At 40.5% G+C, this 19,019-nt stretch overlaps 1 protein-coding gene across 1 annotated transcript in view; it reads right to left on the reverse strand.

Annotated features, from left to right (window-relative positions):
• Window positions 1–19,019, reverse strand: part of TACR1 (tachykinin receptor 1) — a 126,540-nt gene that overhangs the window by 43,281 nt on the left and 64,240 nt on the right. The window contains exon 2 of the mRNA XM_079792652.1: window positions 14,268–14,462. Within this exon, the coding sequence (XP_079648778.1) occupies window positions 14,268–14,462 (195 nt within the window). The remainder of the gene's footprint in view (window positions 1–14,267; window positions 14,463–19,019) is intronic.

Consider the following 19,019-nt stretch of genomic DNA (forward strand, 5'->3'; position numbering starts at 1 on the left):
GCATCCCTTATTTTACTTAATAATGGCTCCAAAGAGCAAGCGTTGCAATGCTGGCAATTTGGATATGACAAAGAGAAGCCATAAAATGTATGCATGTATAGGAAAAATCATAATATTTATGGGGTTTGGTACTATCTGTGGTTTCAGGCATCCACTGGGGGTCTTGGAACATCCCCCCAGGGATAGGGAGGACTTCTGTAGTCAGGCCCAGGACGACTTGATTATTCTTTGAGGATAATTTAGAAAAAAGAAAACAATTTGATAATAAATATAACTATTATAGGAGTAGAAGTGAGATTCTCAGCGATCCTAGCTACTAATAAAAATATTTTTTGATCACATTCTAACCCCAGGTGATTTTGCTGATCTAGACCATTCTGTGCAGGTAAGAACAGAGCCTAGTTTTAAGGGTGCCTAGAGGAGATGTCTTGATTTAAACTGTGTTTATGTCTTTGTTATAAGATACTGGAAGCTAGTGATAGAAGTAACTGAAGTTTGAAGGGCTTGGGGAACAATTTCAGAAAGAAATAGGAACAAACACAGCCTGGAAATGATCCCTATTGGAAGAGACAATTTAGACAAATAAAGAAGCACTGAAGATAAGACTGTAGTGTCTGCCCTGTCCTTAAACAGTTGGGATCATGTCTCTTTTAGTTACCAGTAACAGAAACTCAACTCTAAAAAGCAAAAAAGTTGTGTGTGTGTGTGTGTGTGTGTGTGTGTGTGTGTGTGTGTGTCTGTGTGTGTGTCTGTCTGTGTGTGTTTAACATGAAGAAGAGACCAAAATGGGAGCTTCGAGGACAGCTGGATCCGGAAAGTCAGAAAAATGGCTGAGCTTTGCCTTTTTTGTCTTTCAGCTTTGTTTTACTCTTTGGGTTAGCTTCATTCTCAAGAAGAAAAAATAGCTTTTGAAAGAAATCAGAATGATAGAGATGAAGCAATAAACAAAAATGCTGCATCTTTTTTTTTTGCAAGTTTTTGCAGCAATAGTGCTGCAAGATCTATCATATTGTTATACTAATGAAATAAAACATAAGAATTAGTGGCTGTTAGCATTTGTTGGATGATTACTATGTACCAGGCACTATGCTAAGGGTTCGGCATGCACTATTTCATCTAATTCTCACAACAGCTCAGGATGTAGGTACTAGTATTATCCCCAATTTTCAGATGAAAGGAGTGAGGCTCCAAAGAGTGATAAAGTGCTATTCCCAAAGTCACATGGCTGGTGCATGGTAGCCCTACTGTGGGCTACTTAGAGAGTGATCCACATGGGGCAAATCCTCGTCATCATTCTGGAACTGGAACTGAGAAGTCGATGCCAGGCTCTCTCCAGCAAGGGAAAGGCAAGCAGGCACACATTTTCTGCCGTGTGGTTAGCGTGGGCAGAGGCACACTCGCAGATGCGGGGCAAGCAGAGACTTTAAACACACCAGCGCAGTGAGGCTTGTCCTCTCTTGCTGCTTTTGGAATCCAGCCACCAGTGAAGAGGCCTGAGCGCTCCCACTGGATGATGAGGAGCACATGGTTCGGTCACCCCCCAACACCCCGGCTGGCAATCTTCCGGGTGGCGGGTATGTGAGTAAGGGTTCCTAGGTTATCCAGCAGCCAGATAATCCATAGATGACTGAAGACATCTGAGGGAGAACACAGAGTTGACACAAAGCAGACTAGCCAACCACTTACAAAATCATGAGCAAAACGAATAGCTGCTACTTTAAAATAAATTTTATTGATTTTTTTACAGAGAGGAAGGGAGAGGGATAGAGAGTTAGAAACATCGATGAGAGAGAAACATCGATCAGCTGCCTCCTGCACACCTCTTACTGGGGATGTGCCCGCAACCAAGGTACATGCCCTTGACCGGAATCGAACCTGGGACCCTTCAGTCCGCAGGCCGACGCTCTAGCCACTGAGCCAAACCAGCCAGGGCCAATAGCTGCTACTTTAAAGGGGTGGTTTGTTACTCAGCAGGAGCTCATCGATACACTTCCCTTGGGAAAACAAGTGTAAAGAAGGTGTCCCAGTGCAGAAGGCTTCAGGGTGATGCTGGGGATGGGTGAGGCTAGACCTCAACACTGCTTCCAGCCCTGACCCGTGTGGCTTAGGTGGTTGGGTGTTGTCCTGTGCACTGAGAGGTTGTTGGTTCAGTTCCAGGTCAGGGCCCATGCCCAGGTTTCAGGCTCGATCCCCAGTAGGGGGCTATGTAGGCGGCAGCAGATCGATGTTATGCTCTCACATCAATGTTTCTCTCTTCCCCTTTCATCTCTCTCTCTAAAAAAAAATAAAAATCAATAAACGATTCCTTTAAAAAATGGCTTCCAATTTTGGAGTGCACAGTAGGAATCAGGGTAAGAAACTGCCAGCTCAAGGACCAATGCCCAGCTTTGCATTAGCCTGAGAAGCTGGGGACATGATCCCTAATCACTAGACAAGGAGGCAGAGCTCTGAATATCTCTGGGCTGCCTCCCCCTCCAGCCCCCGCCCCCCCCCCCCTCAGTGGGGAGGAAGCTGGGAAGAGGAAACCACGGCACACCCATACTTCCTTCTCTTTTCACCGGCCATTGAAAGAGTTGAGGAGGGACCCCTACAACTTTGAGTCCATCTTAACTCCCCACACCAGGCTACACTTCATAAGGCTGAGCAAAAAGAAAATGTTTTGATATTTGGCAGAACCGACAATGGGAACCGATCTTGGGAAGAAGGAAATGTTCTTTGTGAAATGTCTTGCTTCAAGAAACAGGTGGAGCCCTAACCAGTTTGGCTCAGAGGATAGAGTGTCGGCCTGCGGACTCAAGGGTCCCAGGTTCGATTCTGGTCAAGGGCATGTACCTTAGTTGCTGGCACATACCCAGTAGGGAGTGTGCAGGAGGCAGCTGATCGATGTTTCTCTCTCATCGATGTTTCTAACTCTCTATCCCTCTCCCTTCCTCTCTGTAAAAAAAAAATCAATAAAAATATATTAAAAGAAAAAGAAACAGGTGGAAACCGGAGGTAATTCTTTACTTGGTTCTGAAATAAGATGTGAGAGGCTGTTGCACCTAAGTAAATGGCAGGAAACACTGCTTTCAAAGGAAAACAGCATCGCAGACATAAACATGCGATGGAAGCAGTGAAGAGTAGATCATCTCTGATCTTCCAATTTCATCAGAAATGCTTGAGAATTCACCCAGAAACCAGGAAAAAGATGAAGGAAATGACAGAGATGAGTAACACAGCAAGGGGCATGGAGACCAGACTTGAGGAAAACAATTTTTTACATAGCATTAACTCAGAGAAACAGAGTACCGAGGGCAGGTAATTAAAATTTTTAAAAAAGGTAATCACAAATTATCTAAAATGGAAAAAGTCAGGTGGCTTGAGATTTCTTTATAAAACCAAATGCTGAAAGACCACAGAACAATGGGTAAATAATTTATAGAGAAAACGATTCTGGCCTAATAACTATACCATTAGCCAAACTATTTTTTAGGTGCTAAAATGTTCATTTTTACTTCATCTTTTTTTCTTTCTCCAGTGATTTTTTCCCAAGGATAGTATTTTTATTCTAGAAGAGGGTGCCTTACATTACTGAATTTTAAAATGTAGTTCTGGTAATACTTTATATTCAGTTTGAAAAACTTAAATTTCAGATAAGCAAAAAAATTTCAAATGATCTGTAATTCCACTTCCAAAGTAAATACACTGTGCATTAACCTTTGCTGCATATCTTGTCAGGCTTTTCCCCAAACCTGTAAGTACGTGCATACAATTTACAAAACACATATATGGTGCTGTACTATACATACTATCTTTTTTTGTTGTTGTTGCTAATCCTCATCAGAGGATATTTTGTCCAGTGACTTTTAGAGAGAGTGGAAGGGAAAGAGAGAGAGAGAGAGAGAGAGAGAGAGAGAGAGAGAGAGAGAGAGAGAGAGAGAGAGAGACTTTTGAAGCCCATTTTACTTACTCATCAGAATATCACGAATATAGTTTCATGTTAATTAACATGCTTGTGCAATGTTACTTCTAATAACTGCATAGTTTTTCTTTGTGTGGAGAACTCACCATTGATTTATTAGTCTTGTATGACTGGGCATTTGGTTTTGATTCTACAACCTTATAAACAATGTTGACATGTCTTGAGTATACATTCCAGCTCTTATAACTTTCTAAGAGTATAATTGCTGATACAAATCAGGTGTATGATTAAAAACCTTGATAGATATTGTCGACCTATCCTCCTGAAAACCCAGGCCCACCTTCATCATAACCTTATTAATAGCATATTTATTAAGCTTAACCTGGGCCAGTCAGGTAAAGAGAAAATTGTATCCACTGTTGAATACAGTTTTTCATATTCTTTTAAGAGCTGTTAGTTTTTTTATCCTTCCCTTATTCTTATTGACTAGAGGCCCAACACACGAAATTCGTGCAAGAGTAGGCCTTCCTTCCCCGGGCTGCTGGCACCAGCTTCCCTCTGGCACCTGGGACCCAGGCTTCCCTCCGGCAGCCGGGACCTAGGCATCCCTCTGTCCGCTGGCAGGCACCGGGGACCGGAGCTTTGTCCGGAAGGTCGTCTGGAATGATGTCCGATCTAGTTAGCATATTATGCTTTTAATATTATAGATTAGTTAGAGCGCCTCTATGTTAATTGAGTTAATGATTTGTCTCATACATTGCATTTTTTCTCAATTTGTCATTTGCAGAATTTCCTCATGGAGTTTCCTGATAAAAGAATTTAACAAATATATCTATAGCCATGTCTGTATTCAAAATCAACAGTGTCTTTTATTTTGGTTTTGCTTTGGGTGTTATGCTTTGAAAGTCTCTACTTCATTGCAATTTATTTGGAATTTATACCAGTTTTAATTGTGGGAAAGGAATACAGCTTCATGATTATCCCAGAGTTCCCCACAATATGTTTTATTACAATATTTCTGTGGGATCTTAACAAGGGTTAATTAAAAGACGGATTCTATGACCAAGTAAGCTGGGGAAACACAAGGTTTAAGAAAAAACGTCAGATTTCTTTACTGCAAAACTTATCAGTGTGGATGGAACATATTCATTGCTATATAATTTGAAAAGCTAAATACTAGGAGCAGTCTGACTAAACAGTAATGTCAGGCCAATGCAATAAATTATTTTTCCCATACAAAGGAATGCTATATAGCTGTAAAGAAAAACAACAAATGAGAATACTGACTATATACTGATAGGGAAGGATATCTGCAACAAATTGTTAATGGAAGAAAGCTAGAATAAGATGTATTATATATTTTGTGTTAAGAAAGGAGACAATAGATTATATATTTAAACTTCTAAAGATAAGCATAAAGAAACAACAGTGGTCAGAGGGAGAAATCTTTTTCTGATTACCTTTTTATATGTCCTGATTTGTGTACCATGTGAATATATTACCTATAAAAGCAAGTAAAAAATATCTATCTTTTTTTTATAATGGAAAGCATCTCAAAGGCTTCAATATACTAATATATATTGTGACTCTTCCAGTTAGGGTAGTGGTTGTTTATGCAGTGATTTATAAAGTTATTTGAGTCCTAGCCAGTTTGGCTCAGTGATAGAGCATCGGCCTAGAAACTGAAGAGTCCCGGGTTCCTGGGTTCGATTCCGGTCAAGGGCACATACCTTGGTCACAGGTTTCCCAGCCCTGGTCTGGCTGTGTGCAGGAGGCAACCAATTGATGTGACACATCGATGTTTCTCTCTGTCTCTCCCCCTCCCTTCCACCCACTCTAAAAGTCAATGGAAAAATATCCTTGGGTTAAGATTAACACCCCTCCCCCCAAATAAATAAAGTTAATTGAGTAAAGAATCCTACAGAATTTTGGGTTATCAGGTTTCTGAAAAAATTATGAAATAATCTTTATAGATTATAGATTTGACATGTTATCTGTAGCATATACTAAATACAAAATATTATAGTCTTGTGTGTGTGTGCGCGTTCTATTCTGTTTTTTATTGACCAATTCAACCCCCAGTCCTGAGTATTTTAATGTCTGGAAGAGCAAGTCACTTCTTACCATCCTTTTTCATTATTTTGCTAATAGCAAAATTAATCCTTCTTGTTCAATCTTTTCTTGAGCTATTTTTATCCACTTGTTCTTTCCAATGATTTTCTTCATCAACCACCTAAACATATTTGTGGGAACAGTTTGAGAAAAACTGATAGCTTCATAGAATTACGTAAAGATAGAAGGGAGACTGCTTTATACCCTCAGATATTTTCCAGGTTTTTAATCATGTGAAATATATTTCTCAAATATTCTCTTATGCCATTCAATAATGTCTAAAATAGCATAATACTTTTCATTTTCTTCATGTAATTCCTGACAATTTCTTAATTATTCTGCTTTTATTTTGTTTCTGTTGTCAAGGAGATCCATTATTCATTTGATGTTCTTAAGGATTACTGCTGATATAAGCTATATTTTTTTCTTTAGTAGATATGACATTTTAACAAATTTATTTTGGACATTTATTGAGATGAATATGTAATGTTTCCCTTTGACCAATTAATTTGATGAAATGTAATAACAGATATCCTGATAACTTACTAACCTTATTAGCCAGAAAAAGTCATGCTCAAAAACAAAGCCTTGCTATTTTAGTACAATTTTGAATATTTTTGCTGTATCTTTTAATTACGATGTTTGCATCTCTATTTGTAAATGGAATTAACTGGCTTGCAAATGTGCTTTTGGAGCTCTCTTTGTCAGCTTTTTACATTTAGGTCATGCCTAATGTGTCTAATAAATTACTGAGTCCTCCATATGGTTCTGAACACTTGAAGAACTGATAGGGTATTTGAAAGAATTTCTCTGAACAAATTTTGACCCCAGTGCCTTTAATAAATGCAATCCGTGAGCAGTATTTGCATTTCTCCCCCTCCAATTGCATAAATGAGTTATTTACAGTTTTGTGGAGAATCATCCATTCGATCTTACTATTACGCTATTGGCTCGGTTGTGCTTTCTCTTTAAGTCTAAAGGCAGTTGCCTCTGGAAGTTGATCATAGCCCAAAGGAATCCCTAGTTGGGTGTTCCCATCTTTCTCAGGCTTATACTTTCACCTCCTAATTAGGGCTTTCAAGTAAGTATTGCTCTTGACAGCGGTTGGTGGCTGCCTCTCTTCAGCTCTATCTATACAATATCTACTATAAATGGAGTGAAATTTCTGGCAATTGTATGGCAACCTTCCTAGTTCCTGCATTAATATAGGCTTTCCTTTCTTTGCTTTTTCCTCTTCCTCCTCTCCTCCCCTCTGGCTCCTCCTCCTATTTTTACTTTTTTCTCTCTCTTTTGGGGAGTTGGGTTAAGGGCTTGTTTTATGCCATCATCTTTCCCTGAAGTGTCAACAGCACTTTTTACTCTTGGTTTAATTGTTTTTTCACCAACAGTAATGTCAATACTAGGGGGCCTTGAGCTATACCTATAAAAGCAGTGGGTGTCAGGGGAGATTAATTACAATAGCTAGCATAATCAATCCCGGTAACACAAATATGCTGACACCCCCTTGGCCAAGGCCTGGAGCAGCTTGGCAAAGAATCCATGCTTCTTTTTTTTCATTTGTGAAATAATCAAGAACATGGAAAATTTGAGAAGTAACACTAAGGGTACATTTTTTAACATTTCCCCTTTCCCTCTTACTCTCTGTCAGTTAGCTGATTTTCAATTTTCATTCGTATTAATAAAAGCAAAGACTGTGTATAAATGAAATATTTCAGCTAATTTCTGATGGTGGATCCTAACATATGAAAGACAAAAATGCCCTAACATTGACAATGACATGTTTTTATAGTTTTCGGGTATAACTGGTGCTTATAGAGCATTATATTAGAGTTAATACATCCACATTCATGTCCACGTCCACACAGCTTCCAAGTAGAGCTGTGTATGATCCTGTTCTCTGACATAAACCCCTTCCCAGTATATTGGTAATATTTGCAATTCAGAACAGACACGTCTTACTTCATGCTAAAACCCACCACAATGTTATGCACACAGAAGCTTAATTAACAGAAAGTTCCACTTCTGGGAATATATCTGAAGAAACCTGAAACATTAATTCGAAAGACATATGACCAATATTAATAAATGAATCAGGGAAGCTGAAATTCCTCAGGCTGTTTAAGTCTTATTCTTTTGGATGCCTTTCTCATTTTTCACTCTCATTACAGACTTTTTCTTGGCCTTGGTGGTGGGCCCTCTGATAAAAAAAAAATGTTGGTTCATTCATCTTTCTTGTCCTCAGGGGGTTGCCCTGCTTTCCGGGATCACTGCAGCCGGAGAGCCTGTGTAGCATCCTCAAGAGTGGGCTTGACTAGGAATAATTTTGAAAGCTACTACACACTCCTAAAATTCTTCAACGACAGTTTACATTCAATATTATTCTATATTTGTTTCATATGTACAGCATAGTGGTTAGAAAAATATGTGCTTTATAGAGTGGTCCCCTGATGTTTCAAGCACCCACCTAGTTTCATCCACAGTTATTACAATACTAGAGGCCTGGTGCACAAAAATTTGTGCACTCAGGAGGAGATCCCTCAGCCCAGTCTGTGCCCTCTTGCAGTCCGGGAGCCCTTGGGGGATGTCCACCTGCCAGCTTAGGCCCACTCCCTGGGAGATCAGGCCTAAGCTGGCAGCCCGGGAGACCTCAGGGTATGTCTGCCTGACGGCTTAGGTCCACTCCCTACGGGTATCAGGCCTAAGTCGCAGTTGGACATCCTTAGCACTGTGGAGGAGGTGGGAGAGGCTCCCACCACAGCTGCTGCACTGGCAGCCATCAGCCCAGCTTGTGGCTGAGCAGAGCTTCCCCTGTGGGAGTGCACTGACCACCAGGGGGCAGCTCCTGTGTTGAGTGTCTGCCCCCTGGTGGTCAATGCACATCATAGTGACCAGTCATTCTGCTGTTAGGGTCAATTTGCATATTACCCTATTATTATATAGGATTATTGACTACATTCCCTATTCTGAAATCTACATCTCTGTGACTGTTCTGTAACTGCCAATTTGTATTTCTTAAACCTTTCACCTTTTTCACTCAGCACCCCCAACACGTTTGAATGTGGATGTATTAACTCTAATATAATGCTCTATAAGAACCAGTTATACCCCAAACCTATAAAAATATGCCATTGCCACTATTAGGGCCTTGTTGTCTTTTGTATGTTAGGTCCCATCATCAACAACTGTCAGTCTGTTCTCTATCTATGAGTCTGTTTCTATTTCGCTTGTTTATTTTGTTCTCTAGAGTCTACATATAAGTGAAATCATATGGTATTTGTCTTTCTTTATCTGAGCTATTTCTTTTAGCATAATCCCCCCTAGTTACATCCATGCTGTCACAAAAGGCAAGATTTCATTCTTTTCTCTTTATGCCTAGGTAGTATTCTATTGTGTATACGTACCACAGCTTTTTTATCTAGTCATCTATTGATGGGCACTTGGGTTGTTTGGGAATGCAAATTGGTGCAGCCACCATGAAAAACAGTGTGTAGGTTCCTCAAAAAATTAAAAATGGAATTGCTTTATAACTCAGCAATTCCACTTCTGGGAATATATCTGAAGAAACCTGAAACATTAATTCGAAAGACTATATGCACCCCTATGTTCATTGCAGCATTATTTACAACAGCCAAGACAGGGAAACACTCCTCCTAGTTTTAATAGAACAGGGGGTTGCCGCATTTTGCAAGGCCAAATGTTTCTTCTCTATACTTTCATCTTTCTTTTACTGTGCTTTTTCTCCACAAGGAAGAGTTACTCTTGGTTACCCATGAAATCTTTCTTCCTCATCAGTCAATCAACTGCACATTTATAAGACTTCCTGAGCTGTGTCACAGTTTCGTAAGAGCAGCCACGGCTAAGCTGCCTGGTTGCTAATTATTGCTGGAACCAATTACGAAATATGACAACACGGCACTAATAACAAGTTCACTGTCATGAGCTGTAACATTAGCATAATTTTCTAACTGTGGACTGCAAAAATAACCAGGGGATGGTGGAGGACACTGGACCAGTCCCCTCAGGTATCTATGGATGTAGCTAGAAGGATCCCACTGTGAAGCGTGATGCTTTATCTTACTAGTCAACTAAGAGAAACCACTGAATAGTCAACTTTCCAAGGAGAGGATTAGTTAACAAGATTATTAGCCAAATACACATACACATCTATGTGAATATATACTATATTCACAAGTTGTAGAAACATATTTGATGCCCCAGGAAATTGATGATGATATGGTAAATAAACAAATAGATTATAAGACATATATACAAATGACTTTTAAATTATGAAAAGATGTTCAACCCCATTCTTAATAAGAGAAATGCAAATTTTAACTATAATGGGCCAAAATCTAAAAGCTTGATTATATACTCTGTTGGTGAGGCTGTGGAGAAATAGGGGCTCTCACACATTGCTGGTGAAAATGTGAATTAGTACAATCCCATATAGAGGGAAAATATTAAAGTTAAAATGGCATATATCTTTGATTCAGGAATTCCATTGTTGGGGGTATTATGCTTCAGATAGCCTTGCATGACATATGTAAAGATTATTCATGGCAACACTGTGTAATAGCAAAAGGCTGGAGACAAACCAAAGTCCACCCAAAGTGACTGGTTAAATAATATTGTATATTTATAAAGTGGAGCACTGTGTAGCTGAAATAAAGAATAGAGAAACTCTTTATGAACTGATATGGAAAGATCTCTAAGATGTATTAAATTAAATAAAAAACAGGATCCAGAAAAATGTACATAATACACTATGTTTTGTGTAATATGCTATGTTTTGTGTTCTATAATACTAATATAGATTATATAACATATCAAAAGAAACTAAGAATAATATTTCCATGGAGATGGAATAAAATACTGGAAGGATATTCATCAACATGTTAGAGCCTTTCATAAATAATGGGAATATGGGTGATTAAAGAAATTATAGGAATTTTCACTGCACTCCATAATGCATAGTTTTAAGTATAATATAATGTTTTAAATGATTTTGCAAGAATACAAACCAAGTTTATCTGTAGCATTTTGTAGCCCAGAGGTACATGCTTATGAATATAGAAGCAAGGGGTGAGGGCTGTAGAGACTGTCTGGGCCTTATTCTCTGGTTAACATTTGTCACATCCCTCCCAGGAAAAGCATTTGTCCTGTACCCCCTTGGGACAGTTGGGAAAGTTCCAGGCGGGCTGGAGCATAGGAGTCAGCAAGGCAAAATGCAGAGGTCAAGTAAACATGAGAATGGCTGGGGCCTGTCCACGCTGTCTTATCAGAGGTAAGTACTTATGAATAATGTCATTCCAGGCAAGGCCCACAGAAGATCATTTCTTATGGAGAAACTGTTGGGGTTATCCCAATGAAAGCAGTTTCCTGACAGCTTGTAAAAGCAAAATTCTTTAAATAGCATTTAATTATAAGTGTAAAAAACATGTAACATACATTTCAGAAAAAGGGCATACATCCAATTACCTGGTATAATAAGTAACCTTTAAGCAAACACTCATGCGACTACCACTGAGCTCAGGAAATATGCCGTCCCTTCAGAAGAACTTCTCAGTGTCCCTTCTTGATCTCACCCTATCCCTCCCCCGAGAGAAAATCACGGTCCTCACTTTCATAGCGACGACTTCTTTGCTTGCATTTATAGTTTTACAACCTACTTATGCACTCTTAAAGATACGCTTTCATTTTGCCTGTCTTAAAACTTTGTCTATAAGAGTCATCCACGTTGCATGGAGTTATATTTTATTCATTCTATTAACTATATAATTTCCGTTACATGCTTGTACCACAAATTTTTTTAATCTACCCTACTGATGATGGATATTTGGACTATTTCCAGGCTGGGGCATTAAGAACAATGCTGATAATATGGACAATATACTAGGTGTATTTGGGTGCATACACCCATGAGTTTTTCTAAGGTTATTACCCTGAGTGAAATTGGGAGGTCTTAGGGTATAAATAGCTTCTTCTTTTTTTTTTCTTTCTAGATACTACAAAACGTTTTCCAATCTGGTTTTATCAATGTATACTTCTCTTAACAGTCTACAAAGGTTCTCATTGTCCCTCATCGTTACCAAAAGTTCTAAATGCTTAGTTTAGTCAGGCTTCTTAACATTTGCTAGTCTAGTAGGTGTGCAGTAAGATCTCATGGTTTTAATTTGCATGTCACCGGTGATGAATGAAGTTGTGGGCCTCCCCATATGTTAATGGGTCATTTGGATATTTCCTTCTGCGAAGCAGATGTTCAAAACTTTTGCCTGTTCTTTTATTGGATTGCCTTCTTTTAATAGTGCTTAATTTAATCCATGTATTAATAAACAGTCTAAATGATGAATAATCAGGGTTAGAGGTTCACCATGCAGCCAGAGAGGGCAAATGCAGCAACTTATGATTTTTTTAGAAAATACCTCTTTATATAATTAGCTGTCCCAAATTATTAATCCGATGATTTGGGCTTAAGCATCTGCCCACCACCCTGTCTGCTGCCAGTCATCTTCCCATGCACCCAGGTCAATGTATAATGCCAACCACAGTAGTTAACATTCACCAAACTCTTACCAGGTGCATGGTGCTGGGCAAAGCACGTATCTTATTTGTCTCTCTCAGTACCTCTATTAGGCTTAGAGGCTTAAATAACCATTATGACTCAACTAGAGAGTGAAATGGCTGAAAGTTGATCCCCCATCTAACTACTTATACTCATTATTATCCTGCCTTAACACAAAGTTTCCTTCTGGTTGCAAATTCAGGATTGACATGTACCATGGGGATGGCAATCATTTCTAACAGAAGAGAATATAACCAAGTACTTAGTTTAGAGCTGGAAAAATTTAAATTCCTTAAAATTATAACATGATGATTTTGAAGGGTACTGACATACAGAAAGTAGGTTTACCTGAAGCTTCCTACGTTCTTGACTTACGTTTGCATCACAGCCCATACATGAATGGCAAATACGGATTCTTTCAACTTACTGCTGCATTCATAAACATTTTATTCATCTCAAAAAGGTAAAATCCCATGCCCTACTCCGGACTTATGTTTTAGGATAAAATTCATGATATAAACAATGATAGCAAACCTACCCACACACGCAGCAGCAGCAGCAGCAACCCTACACTCTCCGAGCAACGAAAAGGACAGCCCAGCACGCTGAGTTGAGTCTCAAGGGGGCTTTCTACTCATTAATAAGCATACCGCAGCAAAATGTTCAAAAGCAAAACACTAATTTCTTGGACAAGCCCCCCAGAGATCTGTGGGAAAGTAAACTTTTATTTCCAAGTTCAACTGTGAATTTGTTGGAAGCTAAAAGAACTGTGCGTATTTGAAACCAAACTTGTAGAAAGGTGATGTGACTTTGAAAAAATTGTGACGACTAAGAGCTGAACTGTGATATAGAAGCATAGAACAGACTGTCGAACCGCAGAGGGAAGGCAGGGGAGGGAGGATGGGTGGGAGGAGATTAACCAGAGAACTTGTATGTATATATGCATAACCCATGGACACAGGTAATATTGAGGTGAAGGCCTGGGGTGGGGGACGGTGGCGGGCTAGAAGAAGTCAATGGGGGATAAAGGGGAACATATGTAATACTTTTAACCATAAAGATTAAAAAAAATCAAACTGCATTCCATGAAGTAGATGGCAATTTTTGAAGCAGCTCATATAATAAACTTTAATTCAGAGGGTTCCCCCCATGTTTGAGGGAACCTTCTGGATTGAATGTGCTCCTGGGTCCTGTACGGCTTGGAAAGCTATGTTCTTTCTCCCATCAAGACCCTGCTCAGGCTTGTAGTTTTGTTTGAAAGAATAATTTTCAATGTCCCTTCTTGGCTGAGCATTGATCCCTCCCTCCCCCCACCCTCCCACTGCTGGGTCGATTAAATCCCACTGTTTGCCTCACACTGTGCAAAGAGGGCAGATGGCATTCTGTGGCTTAGGAGAAGTTCCCAGGCAAAGAAATGCAGGCACTGCAGGGCAGAGTCACTGATAAAAGGCAGGAAGAATATGAAGGGCACCCAAAGGGTCTGCCAGAACAGTATCCAGGTCTTTTATTTTGATTTTCTTTCAAAGTCCAGAATAGTAGTCCCCTCATACCGATGGACACATCGACCCAATACCAGAGTGGTACTGAAGAGTGCTTACAGATCCACATTAAATCCTAACCGATAAAAGAACGGGGAAAAGAAAGAAGGAACAAGAAAGGGCGAAGAGGCACCAGGGAGTCATCTCTACTCACACTTTCTCATAAACCTTGTTGTGGTCTTCTGGCCATTGGATCATGCACACCATTCTGTTGGGCATGGCCACCGTGGTTGCGTAGTAGCCCTGGGGGAAGGCCAGCAGGAGAGCCAGGACCCAGATGACAAAGATGACCACCTTGGTGGCTGTCCCCGTCAGCCGTGGCTTGAGGGGATGGATGATGGCCATGTACCTGGAACAGAGAGGAAAGGACAAACTTACAATTTAGTCACCAAAATCTACATGAGATCATGTATTGTTCCTCCCAAGGAAAACTTCCCCAAAACCCTTGACTCCAGGTGAGTTTTATAACTGTTTTCTTTTTTAAAATTAAATTAAGTATTTTTTTCATCACCATTTATCTCCCATCCCCTCTTCCACCTCCACCCACCCCTCTCACCCCCAATCACCACAACTGTTACAACTATTTTCTGATACCTCTTTCATAGTCTATCCATAAGCGTTATGATTCTTATGACATAAAATAACTAAAACTCATAAGAAAAATAAGGCAGATTTTCTATTTCAGATCCCATCGAGCAACATTCCAGGAGACAAGTTTTCATCATAGAAACGCTGAAGTTAGGGACACAATGTCCAAGTATAGGTCAGTGGCTTACAGCAAATCAGAAGAAAACAAGAACCAAGGTCATAACTGTATTCAATATAAAGACTATCTTTATCCTTTTTGGAGTAGGGAATAATGGTGATAGAAACAGTAGTTTTTAAAGTCCTCAAGTGGCAATTTATAAGGCTAGCAATCCTCCACAGCCCATACAATTTGAAGGAAAGTGATTATGTATGTGTGAGAAAGCAAAACAAACAAACAAACAAAAAACAAAAACAAAACAAAACAATACAAAACACAACACAACAGTTCCTGGAGATATCCTCATCAATTCTTTGAACATCTAGAAGAGAGTGTGTGATAACAACCCATGCTTCAGGAGAAGGAAGAAAGTCTCCACCTGCTGAGCCAGACACACTACAGCCTGTGAAAGGACAGGGTCCATTAAAGCTCCTTGCAGGAAGAGGAAGGGGGAAGCCAAGTGAATGATGCCTTCCTCCATCTCTCACACCTGGGACCTGGCACTCAATTAAAAAACATTTGAATTTGTGTGCAGCCTCTGAGGGACAGCGTACCTTTTAGGAATAAGAAACATTTCATATTAGTTATAATCACATCAATGCTGCCTCCTCCATTTAAAAAGGCATAATCTTTTGTGTATTTTTCTTGCAAAGTGTATGGATCCATTCCTTAAAATATGCATGCCTTTTGTTCAGAGTAGGAATGAGGTCTTATACTGCCTTTGGGCTTTAAATATTATCTGGTAAATCCTCAGAATGGTGCATTTGATTCTCAGACACACAGGTGTTTCTGGCTTCCAGGGACAGAATGGTCAATGGAGACTTAAGAAATGAGTAGACAGCAGCACAGGTGTCAGCTGCCTCCACATAATTCTACATAATTCGTTCTCTACACTCTTTGGACTTCTAGGATCTCAAGGACAGAACTGGGTTACAAGTAAAGCAATTTCAATCAGTATGCATGCCACACATTCACACTGGGCACCTGAGACATGCAGAACACAGCGTTTCCTTCTGGGCTCTGAGCTTCTAATTTCTCCAGGGAGAAAAGGCACATAAATAATCAGCCACAATGTGACAGTAGGATGTTCAACCTCCAGCAGTAATCTGGTAAATTCCTTAGAACCTTAGGAAAGCCGCAGAGGTAATCAAGCCTTGAAATGGCAGGTGGACTATTGGAGGCGAGTAAAGAGGCATGTGTAGCTGAATTTGGGGTGAGCCTGCCTGAGTATCTGGCTTGGAGGGCAGGGAGCATTCAGAGCCTCCTTCCCTTCTCCATGTTGTGATTAGATCTCGCTTCGTGTCCAGGAAGCTTGATGTCTTTGTTTTTACGAAGGCCTTCCTGAGCTTCCTTTTAGCATCCTAAACTTTAGAATACCTTGCCCACATTTTCTTGCTAGGGACTTACGCTTTCCTTCTCTGGTCTCTAAGAGCAATGCCAACTGAAGGTGTTCAATGCATGAGGATGCCTCAGGGCAGCTTTTACAGAGATGATCAGGAGTGATGGTAACCTCCAGGAAAGGAACTCCAGAATCCTTCTGTCTCTTTTGGAAAGAAGGTAGATGATCTTGAAGTCAAGGTAGAGTGAAATTAGGAAGAGACTTGAAAAATATATTGTATTGGAGGTGAGGAGTAATTTATAAAGTTCTGGGCAAGTTTCCCTGGTTGAGTTGATGGCTTTAGAGCCCGTGACCCAAGTTCCATCTACAGAACATCAAAAGGGCAAAAACAACCCTCATGATGTTGTGACTCAAGCATTGTCTGTCTTCTTTAGGTTTCTCCAAGGGGCCACAGCTACTTCCAAGGGAGGTCCTGTATATGGTAGGCTTGAAGACCTCCCACTCCTGGGATGGTTTCCTGAAAAGAACCCTGAGAAGTCTTCATTTCCATCTTGGATCTGTCTCTTTCTTGCCATGTGACAGCAATAGAGCATTGATTTCCTCTCCAGCTGTGGGGCTGAGTGGATGGGGGAACCTCAAAGTCAGAGCCAACAAAGGTGGACCTGTGCAAACACTGTCTTGTCTTCTTTCCAATTCCCGGATGGTCATGGCCAGAACCTCTGAGTATTTGTGTTAAACTTGTAGGCTTGCTTATTGGATCATTTTCCAGAGGCAAGATCTTTCTTCCCCTACAAAGCCGGACACATGCCCATGAGGATGCCTTTCCTTTTCAGCACCGCCCAGGCTCCTGCTCTCACTGCGGGCTGTGCATTCTCAGCCTTCTCAGGGAATTAAAGAGGATGCCCAGGGGAGAACGTGCTAATTACATTGCCCGCTTTTAATAGTATCTCAAATATTTTAATTTGCTTTTAACTCAGGATAAATGCTCAGTCTATTTTTTAAAATAAATTTTATTGATTTTTTACAGAGAGGAAGGGAGAGGGATAGAGAGTTAGAAACACCGATGAGAGAGAAACATCGACCAGCTGCCTCCTGCACACCCCCTAACTGGGGATGTGCCCGCAACCAAGATACATGCCCTTGATGGGAATCGAACCTGGGACCCTTCAGTCCACAGGCCAACACTCTATCCACTGAGCCAAACCAGTCAGGGCAATGCTCAGTCTTAAATAAACATACCCTAATACCCCTTCCCTTGCCCAAGCTGGCAATACACCATTCAGAATCTAATGTGACTGGGGCTTAGGGAGGATTGCATCAGTATATTGGTACTGTAGCTCCAAATGGTGGCAGAGAGCCATATTTTATCTCTATTGCAAAAATGGCAATTTGGGAGCCCATTTCAGTTAACTCTCTGCCGGTACATGAGTGTAGGAGCCATTTCAGTGACACATGAAAGTATTACCCACATAAAGCCAGAAAGAATAAAAAAGATTGCCTTCTAAAAAATGTATATATTTTTATTGTTCAGAAACACAGCCATTTGTAAATCTCCTTCCTTTCTTTATTTTTTCCCCTTTCTTTTTTCTCTCTATTGCAATCTTTATTTCTAGGGTTTGTGTGACATGCTTCATTCTTATTTACCCCAAAGCTAGGACTGTTTGGCTACTTTGTCCACAGATGGAAGCATATTTTTTTTTCTTTCCTACTGCCCATTTCTAGCTTGGATTCCTTTACACATTCATGCATTTGTTTGTAACCACGCCGAACCATTCTCGTGTATTAGATTATAAGTTATCACTGAGCCAGTGCTGTGAAGCCCTAGGAAAATGCATTCAATAAATATTTATCGACTGCATTGTGCTCATGGGACTGGAAGACAGTCAATGAAACGTCTTCCTAGTTTACGCATTAATCATCAGGCAGCCAGAGACAGGGGTCTGGAGGCTGTGTGGATTCTGTTCTCCACTGCAGGTTGTTCCAGTCCCATGGAGGGCCATTGGCTCTGTTTTGAATTGTATCTGGCCTCCCAGCTGAAAAACTTGACGTGCTGTCTTCCTCTTACATGATTATACTTTATAAAAAGAACTTTCCATGTAGTCCCCTAAATCTGGCAAAATATAAGGCTGCACAGTTTTTTTTTTTAAAGGCAGAGTGAAACAACTTTATGGGGGAAAATAACCCAGTCTTCTGACAAGCGCAGTATCCTCTCAGCTTCCTCCTATACTAGCCCTACATCTTCCGGAGAGAGGACGTCTTTCCTCTACCTGGAAATCTGTCCTACCATGCCCTTTTCCCACAGCCGTTCCCCACCATTCCAGTCCCCACCCTCCTTTACCCCCCACTCACTTCTTCCTGTGTTGGTACAAGTTCCCTTTAAAGGACTGTATCTTCCTGGGTTTAAATGACCAGGAGTGGTGACAGCTGAGAGCATGGCTGCTGTAGTTAGTCTAGCTTAAGGGTTGGCAATTTTATTTTTCTGTAAAGAGCCAGATAGAGAATATTTTAAGCTGTGTGGCCCATACAGTTTCTGTCATAGCTACTCAACTCTGCCTTTGTTGTGCTAAGGCAGCCGTAGACAAGACAACTATTGGGGATGATTGTGTGCCAATAAAATGTTATTTAAAAAAAACAGGTGGTGGGCTGGACTTGGACCCCTGGGTCTTAGTTTGCCAATCCATAGTCTAACACATGGAGGACTCAAACTGGAGCTCCCTGGGGGTTAATCTCACAGCCCACAAGCAGTCAGTAAGGTGCTCAGCCACCAGCCATAACCCAGAGTCTTGCCTCTTGTCTGAGTACAGTGGTCTCTGAGCCCAGGA

The sequence above is a fragment of the Cnephaeus nilssonii genome (assembly GCF_951640355.1).
Source record: "Cnephaeus nilssonii genome assembly, chromosome: 15".
Classification (NCBI taxonomy): Eukaryota; Metazoa; Chordata; class Mammalia; order Chiroptera; family Vespertilionidae; genus Cnephaeus; species Cnephaeus nilssonii.